The sequence below is a fragment of the Sus scrofa genome, chromosome 8 (genome assembly GCF_054392235.1).
Source record: "Sus scrofa isolate SSC_HxYL_T2T_F1_AM1 chromosome 8, Sscrofa_HxYL_maternal_Yorkshire_Landrace_v2.0, whole genome shotgun sequence".
In the NCBI taxonomy this organism is placed as follows: Eukaryota; Metazoa; Chordata; class Mammalia; order Artiodactyla; family Suidae; genus Sus; species Sus scrofa.
This window is the reverse complement of record NC_139390.1, coordinates 23,814,022-23,828,967: the sequence shown is the minus strand read 5'-3', so window position 1 is coordinate 23,828,967 and position 14,946 is coordinate 23,814,022. Positions and strand designations below refer to the sequence as shown.

The 14,946-nt window shown below is 35.6% G+C and overlaps 1 protein-coding gene across 7 annotated transcripts in view; it reads right to left on the bottom strand.

The window, feature by feature from the left end:
* Positions 1 to 8,955: 8,955 nt before the first annotated feature.
* PCDH7 (protocadherin 7) overlaps positions 8,956 to 14,946 on the bottom strand; it is a 418,557-nt gene continuing 412,566 nt past the window's right edge. For 3 of the 7 annotated variants that reach the window (XM_084970757.1, XM_084970758.1, XM_084970759.1), the window contains one exon: positions 8,956 to 13,561. In XM_084970757.1, the coding sequence (XP_084826883.1) occupies positions 13,185 to 13,561 (377 nt within the window). In that variant the 3' untranslated portion in view covers positions 8,956 to 13,184. 7 annotated transcript variants of the gene reach the window in all.

Here is a 14,946-nt window from a genome sequence, read left to right as displayed (position 1 = left end):
CCATGGTGTGAGTGAAATAAATATGTTCCACCTGATCCCTCTATGCTGGTTATCTTAAACCTCTGTGGAAGGAGTTGGGGAGCAGAGGTCAAGGTCTTTTTGTTTGTGAGTCCAGTGAAAACAAGAAAAGCAAATGCCATTTTCAAATCAACATCTGGTAATTTTGCTCTAATCCACTACCCTGAAGAATTTTTTATATTTGTAACTCAGGTTGAAACTAAAGCTGAATATATCTCTGTTTACATATCTTACTGCCCTCTTGAAGAGTTAAAGTGCAAATTGGTGCCTTCTCTTGAAACACCAAAGCGATGCATGATTCTATGTCAGTGTTGGGTCTGATTACAATAGAGTGAAGATTATTTTTCCACCAGTGATACTGTCATTTTAGTCATCAGACTTACATTTATAGTCAAGTGGGAGTGTTTCTCTGATGATTTAGAGTCTTTGAACCTGAGGGTAAAAAATACTGGCTGTGAAACACAGAAATCCTAAGCAGAGAGGAAAATCACATCACATTACACTATTTGTTTTCATCTAATAAGAAAATGAGCCTGGAGTATTCCAAGCAACTTAAGAAAAGAAGTCAACAGACGAATACTAAATATCTCGCTATGCATCCCAATAATTGACATAGCAGGAGCATAGATTAAGTATTACGAAAAAAGACGGAAAGATGAGTTTCTTTGGATTAGGGCTACCTTGCTCATTCTGTATACCCTCTCATTGTCAATAATATCTATAGCCTTGAAGAAAATGTTCCAATCTGGTAGTAGTTCTCATTTGCCCGTTTTATTTCTTAAACTCTCTATGGACAGTACCCCTCATTATGACTGACAATTTATCTCTTCTTTTCGTCGTTTATGTTCCCAGATTACTTTAGTCAATGAGAACATCAATTTTTTCTAGACTAGACATAGGTTTTTATAGTAGCTTTTTCAATAACTTCACTTCTGTAGGTTTAACAAAATCAACTGGCCCCAACCACGTGTGCACTTAATATCTACAATAATTCCCGGATTGAGACTTCAGAGATAGTCATGTTAGAAAATTTATGTTGAAATGATATGATTTATAAGCTAAAGCACTCACCCATATTTTCTCTGTGGATCAAACCTTAGCCATTAAATTAATTGTAATTGTTGATTTTTTTTTTCTGCATGGTTATATGTTAGTTTTCTCAAAATATAAACTCCATATTTTATTTACTGGCTTAGCAATGTTCATATTTAGGCTTTATTTTCTTTAGTTTGGTAACAACCATCTCTGAAGTTATTTAGCATATCATTCATTTTGCTGGGATAGGAAATAGTTAATATCAAATGTCACACTAAAATGCTAATCTAAGATTTTTTTTGAAATCACAATTCCCTTTTGGGGTATTATCAGATAAGAAATGTTCAGTGTTATCAAATTAAATAGTTTCTCTTATTATTCTTAAATTTATTCACTCAACTGCACATAATTTAGGATACTTCAAAATGTTCACTTTTTTCTATCGTTAATGTAAAATATATACATGTATACAATTAGATGAACATTAAAAAAGAACAAAAAACCAACTCATTCTGAGAATGCCATTAGATTCATCACAGTACTTCTTTATTTTTTGCTTTTTTAGGGCTGCACCCACCCTGCATATGGAAGTTCCCAGGCTAGGGGTCGAATCAGAGCTACAGCTGCCGGCCTTCACCACAGCCACAGCAATGCAGGATCCAAGCCACATCTGCGACCTACACCACAGCTCACAGCAACACCGGATCCTTCACCCACTGAGTGAGGCCAGGGATCAAACCTGCATCCTCATGGTTTCTAGTTGAGTTCATTAACCACTGAGCCATGAAGGGAACTCCCATCACACTACTTCTTATTTTTACTTTATGTGTATCACTTTCTAAATATAAAACTTCATATTATTTGTTAACATAAATAAAATGCATACCTAAAATAATCAGGCTTTTTCTGTGGCATTTAAATGGAGGTATATTTAAAGCTTTTGATCCAATGAAAAAAAGCACATCTCCCACCTCTCAACCAAACTGGGAACTTGCAGAAAAAGACACTCTTTTCATTCTTTTATAAAGTGGATGATGATGATACCTGCATTGAGAAGATTATGGGCTCTTTTCTTGGTGCCTGAGAATGTCACGTACATTGACCTGCATCACTTATGGAGTCTACCTTTTATGATCTAGGGAAGCAATTTTTACCTCGCTGGTCAATGAGAAGAAATGACCCTGATTACCAAAGTAATCATGTCGTCTAACATTTGAGGGTGATTATGATTGACTTGGCTGGATAAAGCCATGTACTAGCACTGTCCAGGTCAGACAGGGAAATACTTAAGGAAGGTTAAAGAAAAGAAATTTTAGTGATGCATTCTAAAATTAGTCTCAGTTGAAGCAGTTTTTGGTATACTAGGGGGAGCAAACAGTAATTCCTTGGTCAAATCCAGCCCACTGTCTGCTTTTGTGTCTCCTCAGCTAAGAATGGTATTTATGCATTTAAATGGTTGGAAAAAAAAAAAAAAAAAAAAAAAAAACCTAGGCATTTATTTTCTCCCTTCTCATACAAATACCTACACAATACCCTTGATTTTGCTTCTTGAATTGAAAAGCCTAAAATATTTGCTATCTAGCCTAGCCCGTTATAGAAAGTCTGTGTATGCTAGTATCTTCTAGTCCAATCATTCATATTGTTTAAGACTTTTTTATCCAAATCCCTGATTTGTTTTTTCTCACAACTGAGTAAACTATGGACCTCTGTAAAGGAAAAAAAAAAAAATTTCCCCTTGGACTCTAGAGAATATAATTGTGTAACCAAGCAGGACCCTGTGGGGCTCGTAGGCACAAAAGCCCTTCTGTGCCCCCATTTCTTGTTCTTGGGAAATGGGCCTCATTCAGCCACCCTGACTTTCTCTGAGTTCCTAGGGACAGGTTCACACAGTTGCTGATCAGGGAAGGAAGGGGATACAAAGAAAAGGGGGAAGAGTCAAGCAACAATAGTGCAGCCTTGGGGCAGGATCCTGGTTCCCTCTCAAGGATGACACATAATCACACAGGCATCTTAGACACCTAACAGAAAAGTTATATTCCTTATGCTTCTTGTAGAAACAAACACTTTAAAACTGAACAGCTTAGGAGTTCCCGTCGTGGTGCAGTGGTTAACGAATCCAACTAGGAACCATGAGGTTGCAGGTTCGATCCCTGCCCTTGCTCAGTGGGTTAACGATCCGGAGTTGCCATGAGCTGTGGTGTAGGTCGCAGACGCGGCTCAGATCCTGCGTTGCTCTGGCTCTGGCGTAGGCTGGCAGCTACAGCTCCGATTCGATCCCTAGCCTGGGAACCTCCATATGCCGCGGGAGCGGCCCAAGAAATGGCAAAAAGACCAAAAAAAAAAAAAAAAAAAAAAAAAAACTGAACAGCTTAGAGTCTTTCCTTGTCCTTCCCCCTGGCTTAAATGTACCCTAAACACAATGACCCTAAGCTAAAATTAGGCACCCTGAGCATAATTGCCAGTGGAATAAAGATTACTAGCATGTGATGTTTTTCAAGAACTTTCCTAGTTTGTTCTAATCTCTGATCCATATGCCCCTTTCCCCAGGTACTGTTATTCTAGGCAATAACCCAGAAGGCCACCATCGTGATCATGCCAGCTCCTGATGCCAACTTTGGTGACTAAGATTCCCTCAAAGGAAGAAGAATGTATGTTTGTCCCTATCCTGATTCCTATCAGAAAACCCATTTTTCTCCTTTTTACTATAAAACTCCTCACAATTCTTTCCATGGTGGTGGTGGGGGGGCACAGTCTTTAAGGCATTAGATGGCTGTGGCTCCCCCTTGGCCTGACAAAGCAATAAAGCTCTATTTTTCTCCTTTACCCAAAACCCTGTCTCTGTGTTTCAATTTGGCACTGACAGACAGAAGCCAATTCTAGCAACAATTGTTCCTACAATAGATGTATAAATACTGACTTACGAAGTGAGCATTTTATCTTATTAAATTCGGCTTCACCTGAGAATTATCACTGAAAACTGTTTATGCTGAATGATTACTTTGATCCTCATATTAATAATACTCAAACTTTAAAAATTCCCATAGGATACTTGGATCTCTAAAACTCTGTAGTCTCTCAGTGGACCACAAATTTCAGTTTAAGAAGTACCATTCTAGTATAGTCCAGCTATACTGTAGGGTCTTAAAAAACAGTCCAATAACCTTTTTTCTCTCTTAAAGGCAGGTGTTAAAACTATTAAGTAAATGACCTAGCCAACTACTTACTTTATGTCTTTATTTTTTCCTATTATTTTTTTGCCCTTACTTCCTTTATGTGTGTATTATGAAATGGATTAAATGCATGGTCAAATTTTTATAACAATCCATAAAACTGTAACAAAAATATTCCATGTACTATTGCATATAACACAGTTAGAAAAAAACTGACATTATCCTATTAAGTTATGACTAATTTTACTAAGTCTTAGATGTTGTAATGTACTTTCAATTAAATTACCAAAATAAAACATCTTGTTTTTATCTGTTTCTTTAGATTGTTCATTCAGGTGTTTATTTTAATGGACTATTTTTTTTTAAAAATTAGCACCTTGATTAACATTTTTATTTTTCAAATCTCATTCTAATCTCTAAGATTTTATCTGCATTTCTCTGTTGACCTTATGCATTTTCTTATGACCCTTTGGTGATAGAAATTTGAATCATAATAGAAAAAATAAAATAATATCACAAGTAAACTACAGTTTTTGTCTAGTATCATCTGAGAAGTTTGGGGGCAAATTTTACATTTATGGACAATTAAGTATTTTTATTTCTTCCCACAGGAGATTTAATAAATAGACAAAGTTATTTCTTTGTGGGTCACACATATTAAATTCAACCAATGAATAAAATTTACATTAAATTGCATCATGACAGTAAAAAAAATAAAATTAGGACTAAAGGAAAGTATAAATTTTTAGCTTTTCACATTTTACATTCATACCATTTCCTCATTCCCTGCAGCTTAGAAAATTTATCTTATCTTGGTTAATCACATTCCTCTATGAAGTTTATAAACAAGTATTACAGTCAGGATAAAGATAAGAGAAAATAAACAATAGAAGTTCAGTCTCCATTCACACTGCCTCCTAAGAACTCAAGTAATGATATTATAAATTTCCATTAAAATAAAGCTGATTGGGTTTCAAATCCTCTAGTCCTTGGTTAGCTACCTAACATCTCAGCACCTCCAGGGAAATCTAGGTCTGCTTTGGAAAGGGGAAAAGCAGAGCAAATAAACTTCTCGGAGTATGGCAACAGGATTTGAGATGAGGACACAAAAAGGTAAAATGTAAAGAGAGGAAAGGTAAAAACTGTGAGACTTCAAGTCCTCCCCAAGGAGATAAAACCCAAAGCATTTTGCCAAGAATTACCAAACCCTTATCATCCCACCTGACACATTGTAATTGCTACATATTTCCAGAGACCCCTCCCCACCTTGAGAAAACTGGCTTACTCCTTCCTGCCCTCTACCAGGAAAGGCATTTGGCCCACTCCTCACCCCACCCCTATAGGGGCATTACATGCCCCCAACCAACAAACAAATGTATCAGAAGATGCCTCTTTCCCCAGCCAATCAAAAGGTTGGCAGCTATATCACAAGACCTTTCTTCTCTCTCCTTTGTCTCTGGGCTATAAAGACAAACAGGACCATGGGCTTGGGGTCAGCTCTCCCTGTGGAAGTCATCCAGCATTTCTTATCTCAATAAACTTATCTTTCTTTTCACTCTACTATGAGTCTGAAAATTCTTTTTCCAATTGGTGCCCACAGACCACAACACAAAACAAAAACTCAAAGAACAAATTTTTTTTTTCCAAAATCAGCCTGTTAAAGCCAAAGTAAATTTGGAAATTCTATAATTATCTCATCAATTTGATAATGCATATTTTTGGTTGTTATCATTCAAGACCCCAAACCTAGAACAACTCTTTACTCAGCCAAGGTCCACCAAAAACTCTTGCCTGATACATTAGGCCAGGGGTGTTCAGTGGGAAAATTACGATATGATGTTTTCAAGATTTCCTATTTGCTAAAAGAAATCCCATACAAGTTACAATTGCTGCCAGGGTATGTTGTGTGATGTCAAGTAAAGATGATTACCTGCCAGTCTGAGTAATTAGTGCCCCCCCACTCTAATTTTCCAAATGCCTATCTTATTTAAGTAAGCTGGGAGATTTCCTTTTCCCTTGACTTTCTGCCAAATGATGGAAAATGTTTTTGCTGGTACCTAAGCTAATAGAGAGAAAAATGTTAATATTGGCAGAACACTGCCTTCAATCTAAAAATAATTTACCACACTGCTGTGGCTGTGGCGAAGGCCGGCAGCTGTACCTCCAACTGGACCCATATCTTGGGAACCTCCATATGCCATGTGTGCCACCCTAAAAAAAAAAGCAAAAAATAAATAAAAATAATTTAATAAATGCCATTTGCAGCAACATGGATGGAACTAGAGACTCTCATACTAAGTGAAGTAAGTCAGAATGAGAAAGACAAATACCATGCGATTTCACTTATATCTGGAATCTAATATATGGCACAAATGAAACTTTCCACTGAAAAGAAAATCATGGACATAGGGAACAGATTTGTGGTTGCCAGGGGGGAAGGGACTGGGAATTTGGGCTTAACAGAGGCAAACTATTGCCTTTGGAATGAATAAGCAATGGGACCCTGCTGTATAGCACTGGCAACTATGTCTGGTCACTTGTGATGAAACATGATAATGTGAGAAAAAAGAATGTATACATATATGTGTGACTGGGTCACCTCACTGTGCAGTAGAAAATTGACAGAACACTGTAAATCAGCTATAATGGAAAAAACAAAAATCATTATTAAAAAACAATAATTTAATAAAATAAAATCCTTCATACATGGCTCGCCTAATGGATTCTTCAGGTTATATTGCAAGTATTATGGGAATTTTGCAATCAATCTTATAAAAAACATTTGTGAACCATAATGTGTGCTGTATATGTAAGATACTGTTTTGCTAAGTCTAGCTTCTAAGTAACTATATCGAACCTGAAAGGGATCTGAGGTGACAGAATAATCGAACTTAACACTTCGAAGCAATATGCACAACTTTTGTTGGCCTGCATTATGTCTATCTTCTTTCTATCACTATATCACTATCACTATTATATCACTATAATTTTACATGTTTGAGATTTTTAAAAATATTTTAACCAAATAATGTACCCTCAAGCTAAAGAGTAATATATATTTGTCAAATCTAAGTTCAGAATTTAAAAGAAAAACAGTGGTTTTATTTTATGTTGTATTCTATTGATTTATGTAGTGATATTTGGTGCTCACAGTTAGATGAGCACAAAGCCAAATGAACACACACATCACTTGTTAATCTCGTTACAACTTGCAGCAAACTTTCTCATCATGCTTCATTCTTAATTCCTTCTTTAGAGATGGAAGGCTGCCAGCCAAAATCAATTTACAAAGATATCTTTGATTTAAGAAAGAATGCATCATTCTATGTAAAGTATTTTGAATTTTCAACCAAGAGAGGAAAAAAAATGGTAAACTTCAAGGCAAGCATCTTTAGAATTTCTTTCTTTCATGCCAATAAATTTCAGTTCTGCTGTGAGATGGGGCAAACATTCCTTGCAATCTACTAGTTTAAAAAGAAAGTATTTTCTTTTTTTAAGTCTCTGATTTGGATTGGAGAATATAAGTTGTTTGTTTAAATAAATATGAATTTAGTAAACAAAGAAGAAGGTCCTGTTGCGGTGCAGTGGAAACGAATCTGACTAGGAACCATGAGGTTGTGGGTTCCATCCCTGGCCTTGCTCAGTGGGTTAAGGATCCAGCGTTGCTATGAGTGAGCTGTGGTATAGGTCGCAGACGCAACTTGGATCTGGCATTGTGGTGGCTCTAGGCCTGCAGCTGTAGCTCTGATTAGACCGCTAGCCTGGGAACCTCCATATGCTGTGGGTGTGGCCCTAAAAAGCAAAAATAAATAAATAAAAAATAAACAAAGAAGATAACCGTTATAGTCAGGGTTATAATCTGACAGTAAAAAGTAGATGCAAAATAGTTTTAAAAAAAGTTGGTATATGATTGAAAGAGTATAAAAAGTAGACAAAGTTCAACTTAAGAAGAGTAAGGTAAAAATTCTATTTTTTGTTTCAAGTATTTTTTTCTCTATATCTCACAACATATAAGAGGGCTTTTTTTGTTTTTTAGTCTCTCTCTTTTTTTTTTTTTTTGGCTTTTGTCTTTTTAGGGCCACACTGTGGCATACGGATGTTCCCAGGATAGGGGTCAAATCAGAGCTGTAGCTGCTGGCCTAAGCCACAGGATTCGAGCTGCATTTGCAACCTACACACAGCTCACAGCAATGCCAGATCCTCAATTCACTGAGCAAGGGCGGGGATTGAACTGGCAGCATCCTCATGGATAGTAGTCAGATTCATTAACACCTGAGCCATAACAGGAAAGCCTAACTTTTTTGTATTCATCATTACTTTAGATTAAAAACAAACATTTCCAGTATAGAGATACATTTTGATTTAGAATTATTTTTTCTGAAATGTGAAATTTCTTTAGAAATCACCTGAAAATAAAAAATCACTCTTTACATTACTGATGAGAAGTTCTTCCACTTCACACTTAAGATTTCAAAGCCAGTTAGTAACTGTCTCAGGAACTATTTTGATGAAACTGTAGAATCCAAGTTCTATTCTATTCTAAGGCAAAGTAATATAACAGTTATGCCCAGTGCCCTCTAAATCAACAATTACTGCAGCATTATCTTCCTTACTCCATCTTAATTTAGCAGAAATCAAACCACTTTAAATCAAACTGGTACATTCATCCATTCATTTCTCGTCCAATCAAAACTGAATTACCTGTCAACAGAGAAGTACACTTACAAGTGTGAAACCATTTGACCATGTTATATTTTAATTTGCAGAGACAAAAATGACAAGCAATTTATTTACATAAAACTGTACAAAAGCAAATTAAATTATGTAAAGTATTTCATAAATAGTTGGACGAGTGTTTAATACATTTCGCCATGTTTAGCATAGTTGCGTGCATAGTGACTCATAATAAACGATGATAAATTGTTCTCTGCTTCACTATCAACATCCAAGTAGCAGAACAATAGTCAATGATTAACATTACAAACGGATCGTACCACACTGAATGCAAGTGCTTTAAAATGTAGAAAAAATCACCTGAAAGTAAACCCTAGGTAGCTGAAAAAATGATGCCTTCCTCCAGATGTTATGCATACCTCTGCCCAGGTCAAAACTAACAAGCTTTAGGTATTCTTGATCATCTTAATTCTTCCTTTTTTTTTTCTCTTAAGGACACACTGTGTATTTATTACTAATACAATATATCTAAAACTACTGAGGTCTTCAGATTTCACATGCCTGTTTTAGGATAGCTGTTTGATTCTTGGCAGTTTCTTCTGATCTCTGTGTTGTATTTTTCTATAAGACAGCTTCCTAGGGTAGCCTTTCAGCCAGACATCTTCAGTACCATCTTAGTTTTCTTCCCATAAAAATAATGCCTCTCTTGTTTTCTGAAACTCAGGCAGCAGGCCAGTCAGAAACCATAATGATATCTAGAGGTTCAGAATGAGCGTTAGATTTAGACTGAAGCTACAGACATTTTAATACACATAAATTCATATAGTTACTCAATTTATAAATGTGTCCTAATGTATAATGCATGCAAAATTCACTTGAGCTTCTTGTGTACAGAAAACAAATATGGTTTATATACTGCACAACCAAAATGAAACAGCAGCTAAAAGAAACATAACAACAGAAAGAAGAATAGAAATTATAAATCAATATTTTACCTTGCAAAATGGACTGACTTCACCCCTGATAATATCTCTCTGTGTTATTGTTACAATAAATTCTTTAGCCTTCTAAGCAGCCCATATTAATTTTGCTTTATGAATGAATGATATTTAAGACTGGTCCATTATCTGAGTTTGTCAGAAGGCAAATTTTTAATATATTATTTATTATTTTCAGAAAATAAACATGGATAAATATACAGGATCAAAAAAGTTGGGAATAGCCCATTTCCCCTCATTGTCCAAACCCAACAACCGTTTTTTTAACCATAACAACAGGTATAAAGGCACAGTTGCTTATTTTGCATTCACTCATTTATTATTTTTTTGTTTCTTTTTATTGATTTTTTTCAAAAGCACTCTATATATGGAGTGGCACCAGATTTAACCTATTCAAAATAAAAGTCATACAAACACAAAATATATTTCTGTGTCATGCCAGCTCATTATAATAAACATGTTATGATAGCTAATTCTACTAGAATTACTGCGAATACTTACAGTACACTGAATTTTATTCTTTCACACCCATTTTAGTTCTAAAGAGGCTCACGAGTTAAATGACAATGACATGGCTGTCTTGAATGTGGTGCAAACGTCATTGGGGAAAATGGATCCAATTAATCCAAAGGTCCCATATGACCCGTATTAGCTTTATAGACATCAGAAGTATTTTAAGATAGAGTGAAATGAGCTATCTAATGTTTTAAGTGTCTCATGAAAGAAAGAAAAAAAGTATTAAAAAAATTATGCTGAACATCTGTGTTATGCAATTGAATATTTCCTTTGTAACGTGCAAGAAAAAATATGTATACATTTCATAAGTATCTTTAGAAGTATTTTGTCTTAATAGGTACTTACAGATTATACAAGGCAGAACTGCTTTAATGCAGTTTCCTAACAAATTACTAGAATTGCATCTTTCCATAATGTAAATAATAATCAAACATAAGCATGTTCAATTATTGATTGATATTTTAGTCCAACATTTCTGTTTCTTCAATTACATATCTTCTTTCATCCTAACTATTATACATAAACTAACAATAAATGAAAACTCCACTGAAGAAAGAGCATAAGGAAATGACCCCGAAAGAGTACCCCACCAAACAGAGAAGTGGTTTTCAAAGATAAGCATTTTGATGACCTATAGTGAATTAACAACCTATATTCCAGGTTGCGTCATTTTGTAGTCTAAGAAATATTGCAAAGCATGAAACTACCCAAAGCTACATTGTTTCTACAGTTCACTAGAGAGCCATAAAGGCTATGCCTTAACCAGGTTACAAACATTCAGTGATGGGAGCATTTGCTCTCTTCACCTGTTATCCCCTAGTCTGTCCCTGGATTGTCACTTTTTCTGAATGTCTCAGCTTAGTTTCCAATTGCATTAAAAATAATCCTCTGCAGAGGAAGTGACTCAAAATCTGCATATTCTGTTTCTTTATATTTCATTGAAAAACCTGCATATTTTCCAACTTTGAGATGTATATACCATGAGACATGTCACTGCCCAGAACTCATTTCTTTCATGTTCAGATTGAATTGGTTTTAAAAGATATATTACTTAACGTTCATATCATATTAGTGACAAAGTCAATTAGCTTGTTGCCTTGTTTCAAAGTTGTGAGTCTTGAAATAGTGCCATATCGCACAGGATTCAAAATTAACGCACTTTTGTTACATGGGAGTGCACACTGAACATGTAAAAATGCACTTGGTAATTTGAAATGTGGATATTAAGACAAGAAGCATAACCTGGATTCTAAAATGGTAATAGTGGACTTAAAGGCTGTATGCCAATGCATCTTTCTTTCCCTACCTAACCACAAACACGATTTTAAAAAGTAGAATCTTCCCTGACTATATATATATATATATATTTTTTTTTTTTTTTTCCTGTTTTAGGGCCTCATGTGTGGCATATGGAAGTTCCCAGGCTATGGGTCACATCGGAAATACAGCTGCCAGCCTACACCACAGCCACAACAACATGGGATCCCAGCCTCGTCTGTGACCTATACCACAGTTAATGGCAACACTGGATCCTTAACCCACTGAGCGAGGCCAAGGATCAAACCTGCATCCTCATGGATACTAGTCGTGTTTGTTACCACTGAGGCACAACAGAAACTCCCCAGATAATATTTTGAAATTAAATGTTAACCTTAACAAATTGCCAATATAATACAAAAAGTATGTCTCATATACTTTTTATTTTCTGAGCTCTCAAAGAAAATCTATTTTAAAAGAAAAGGATTGTTTTCCGGGTATAGAGAAAATGCAAAAAAAAAAAAAAAAAACAAAAAAACCCAACCAACCAAACAAAAAAAAACTAGCATTTGAAGGTTTCTGTGTGTGCCTGGGTTCAGTGACTTTTGCTGCTTAATGGATTTTCACATCAAGACCAAATCTACTTCAAGATTTCCCTGATCTGCCCTGATCTTTGGCCTTATAATGACATAATTGTTCCAGTCAGTTGATAATAGTGGCGCTGTTCTGAAAAATATATATATAATTTTTACAAGTTATAACTAGTGTCATTGAGAAATGTGGTCAAGATACATTGTGTGTATACTAAGAATATTCAGTGAATGTATGGAATTAAGTTGATGCCCCGGGATTCTAGGAAAACAACATATGCCAATTTGGGCTACAATCTCCAACTGTGTTTTGTTTAATTCTCAGCCTTTGTTAGAATATTAAAGCTGTGATCTTCCCCCAAATGCTTCTTCTAGAGCCTACCTCTATAAGGACTGTGCCTTAAGAGGGACTCAATAATTTTTGAGGGATTGCTTTCCATGGTGATTAATCATATCTAATCCTATGTCTGAAATATATTTTACCTGATCTGTTTGTTTGTTTGTTTTTTTTTTTTTTTTTGACCAACCAGATGACATTCAAACTAAACCAAAGTGACTAAAATCATGCTTCAGCTTAGGGATAATGAGTGTGTTGTGTTCTGCTAATCAGGCTCATTACCATGAAAGAAACTTGCAACCATCTTTTTGTTTGTTTGTTTTTGGAGGGGTGGGGAAGGGGTTGGGTGGGAAATCAGTAAGGGGGTTAGACATGCAAGTAACAAGGATGGTTTCTACATTGTACATTACAATCAGGCTAAACAGTATCACTCACTAAAGGCCTGATCTGGAGGCAGAAGTGGCAGGCAAAGTTTTGTCTCTTTGGTAGCCCCCTCTTTTTGATTACATGGTTTTGTTTTTTAAGGTTTTTTTGCCCCTTATTCTCCTTCTCATACATGAAAAGAACTTTGCTGTTGCTCCTTTATAGCCTACAGGTAAACTTCTCTTCTAGTGAGAGTATTGACAGGAGATGGCTTGTATTCCCCTGTTTTGGTAAGGGGAATATCCTCAGTGTTGGCTTCCTCATTTTTGCTGAAACTAGCTGCACTGAAGGTCTCATAGGATGAGGTCAACTTTTTGTTCAGGAGGTTTCTGTTGCGGTCACCCATGATGGCAGCCTCGCCGTTGGCCAGCTTTTCCTGGCTTCCTCGTTCATCAACAGGCATGAAGGTGGAGAGTTTGGGCTGGCTCTTCTTCCTCTCTGGAGAAGTACGGACGGGCATCCAGCAGGAGTCTGAATGGCCATACTCATCACACTCACGGGTACACTTCCCGGTCAGGGCTACATCTGGAAGAGGTCTTGAATCTGAAATTCAAGGAGAAGGAGCCATTAAAGTTAGCCATTTCTCAATGGGCTTTCCTGACCTGTATGCAATTGGACAGAGGAAATATGTATAATGTTATATTACATATATAATTATATATGTATATATAGTTCCTTTACCACTTTATTTCCCTTTTTCAACACCCTGCAGTTCATCATCCCATAGAACAATTTTTATTTCATATCCATTAAAGATAAGGTTTTGCAAAAACATCAAGTATTATAGAAAGAGGGGAATGGACAAACTGATAAATTTAAATGTGTAGAACAGATAGGTATATAGATATACATTTGTTACAGGACAGTGGCATGTACAGAGTATATCCTCAAGTAGAAATAAAGTACTTATGTATATTTGCAAGGGTATAAATTTTTCCACACGCATAAGAAAAGTTATTAAACTCCAATATTTCTGTATTTATAAATTATCCCACAAATCATGTACCTTTGCCAATTGGATTTTTTTTTTCCTGCTTATACATTATTCATAGAATGCAAATATGCAAAACCTTATGTTTAAAATACATCCTTAAACATCAAGGTAGAACCCAAACTGACAGCACATTATGTGGTTAAAAAGTGAGAAATGCAAGGGACAAGTGGGTCACAGGTGTGAACATAGGAGCAGTATCACCGGCCTACTCCACCCTAGCCCACATCCTCCCCCCACCTCGTTAATGATCTAACATGTGCTGTAGGATAGTCCCTTGAGTGCTCACAAAGAAATACATTCATCAGTGTGTTGGCTGAATGGAAATATGTGAAATGCAACATATTGGATAAATCGAGTCAAGTTTCTAAAGTTTTGATGAAATGGCATGTACTCCTAATTAATGGTGTGGCCTAACAGAATAGGACATGTCTTCTATTTCTATAAAGCTAACTTTTATCTAAACAGTTCTTAGGGACTGGGATTTAAGATGGCAATTGAGATTTACCTGTCCATGTAATTAAAATCATTATATGTAAAAAAAATAATAATAATTATATGTGCCTGCCTTTGTAGAATTATCTTTTTTTACTATTACAAAATTTTAAAACAGATTTTGTTTTTGTTTGAGAAAGAGGGTGTGAGAGAGAAAAAGCTGTTTCACCTCAACAGATTCAAAGAAAATAACCTCTAGGGTTGTATTTAATATATTTTATAGTTTCCTTTATTGCCAAAGAAAAGAACATAATATGACTGTGCTCTAATTTATATCACATGGTATCATTTTATTACAAGACTTGGGACTTAAAAGACTGACACATTTTAACTTCTGCAAATCTATTTACAACAAATGAAATCAGTAAGATTTGCATATGCATCCTTGGTCGATTTGGTTTATTTATTTATTTATTTATTTTGTCTTTTTTTTTTTTTTTGC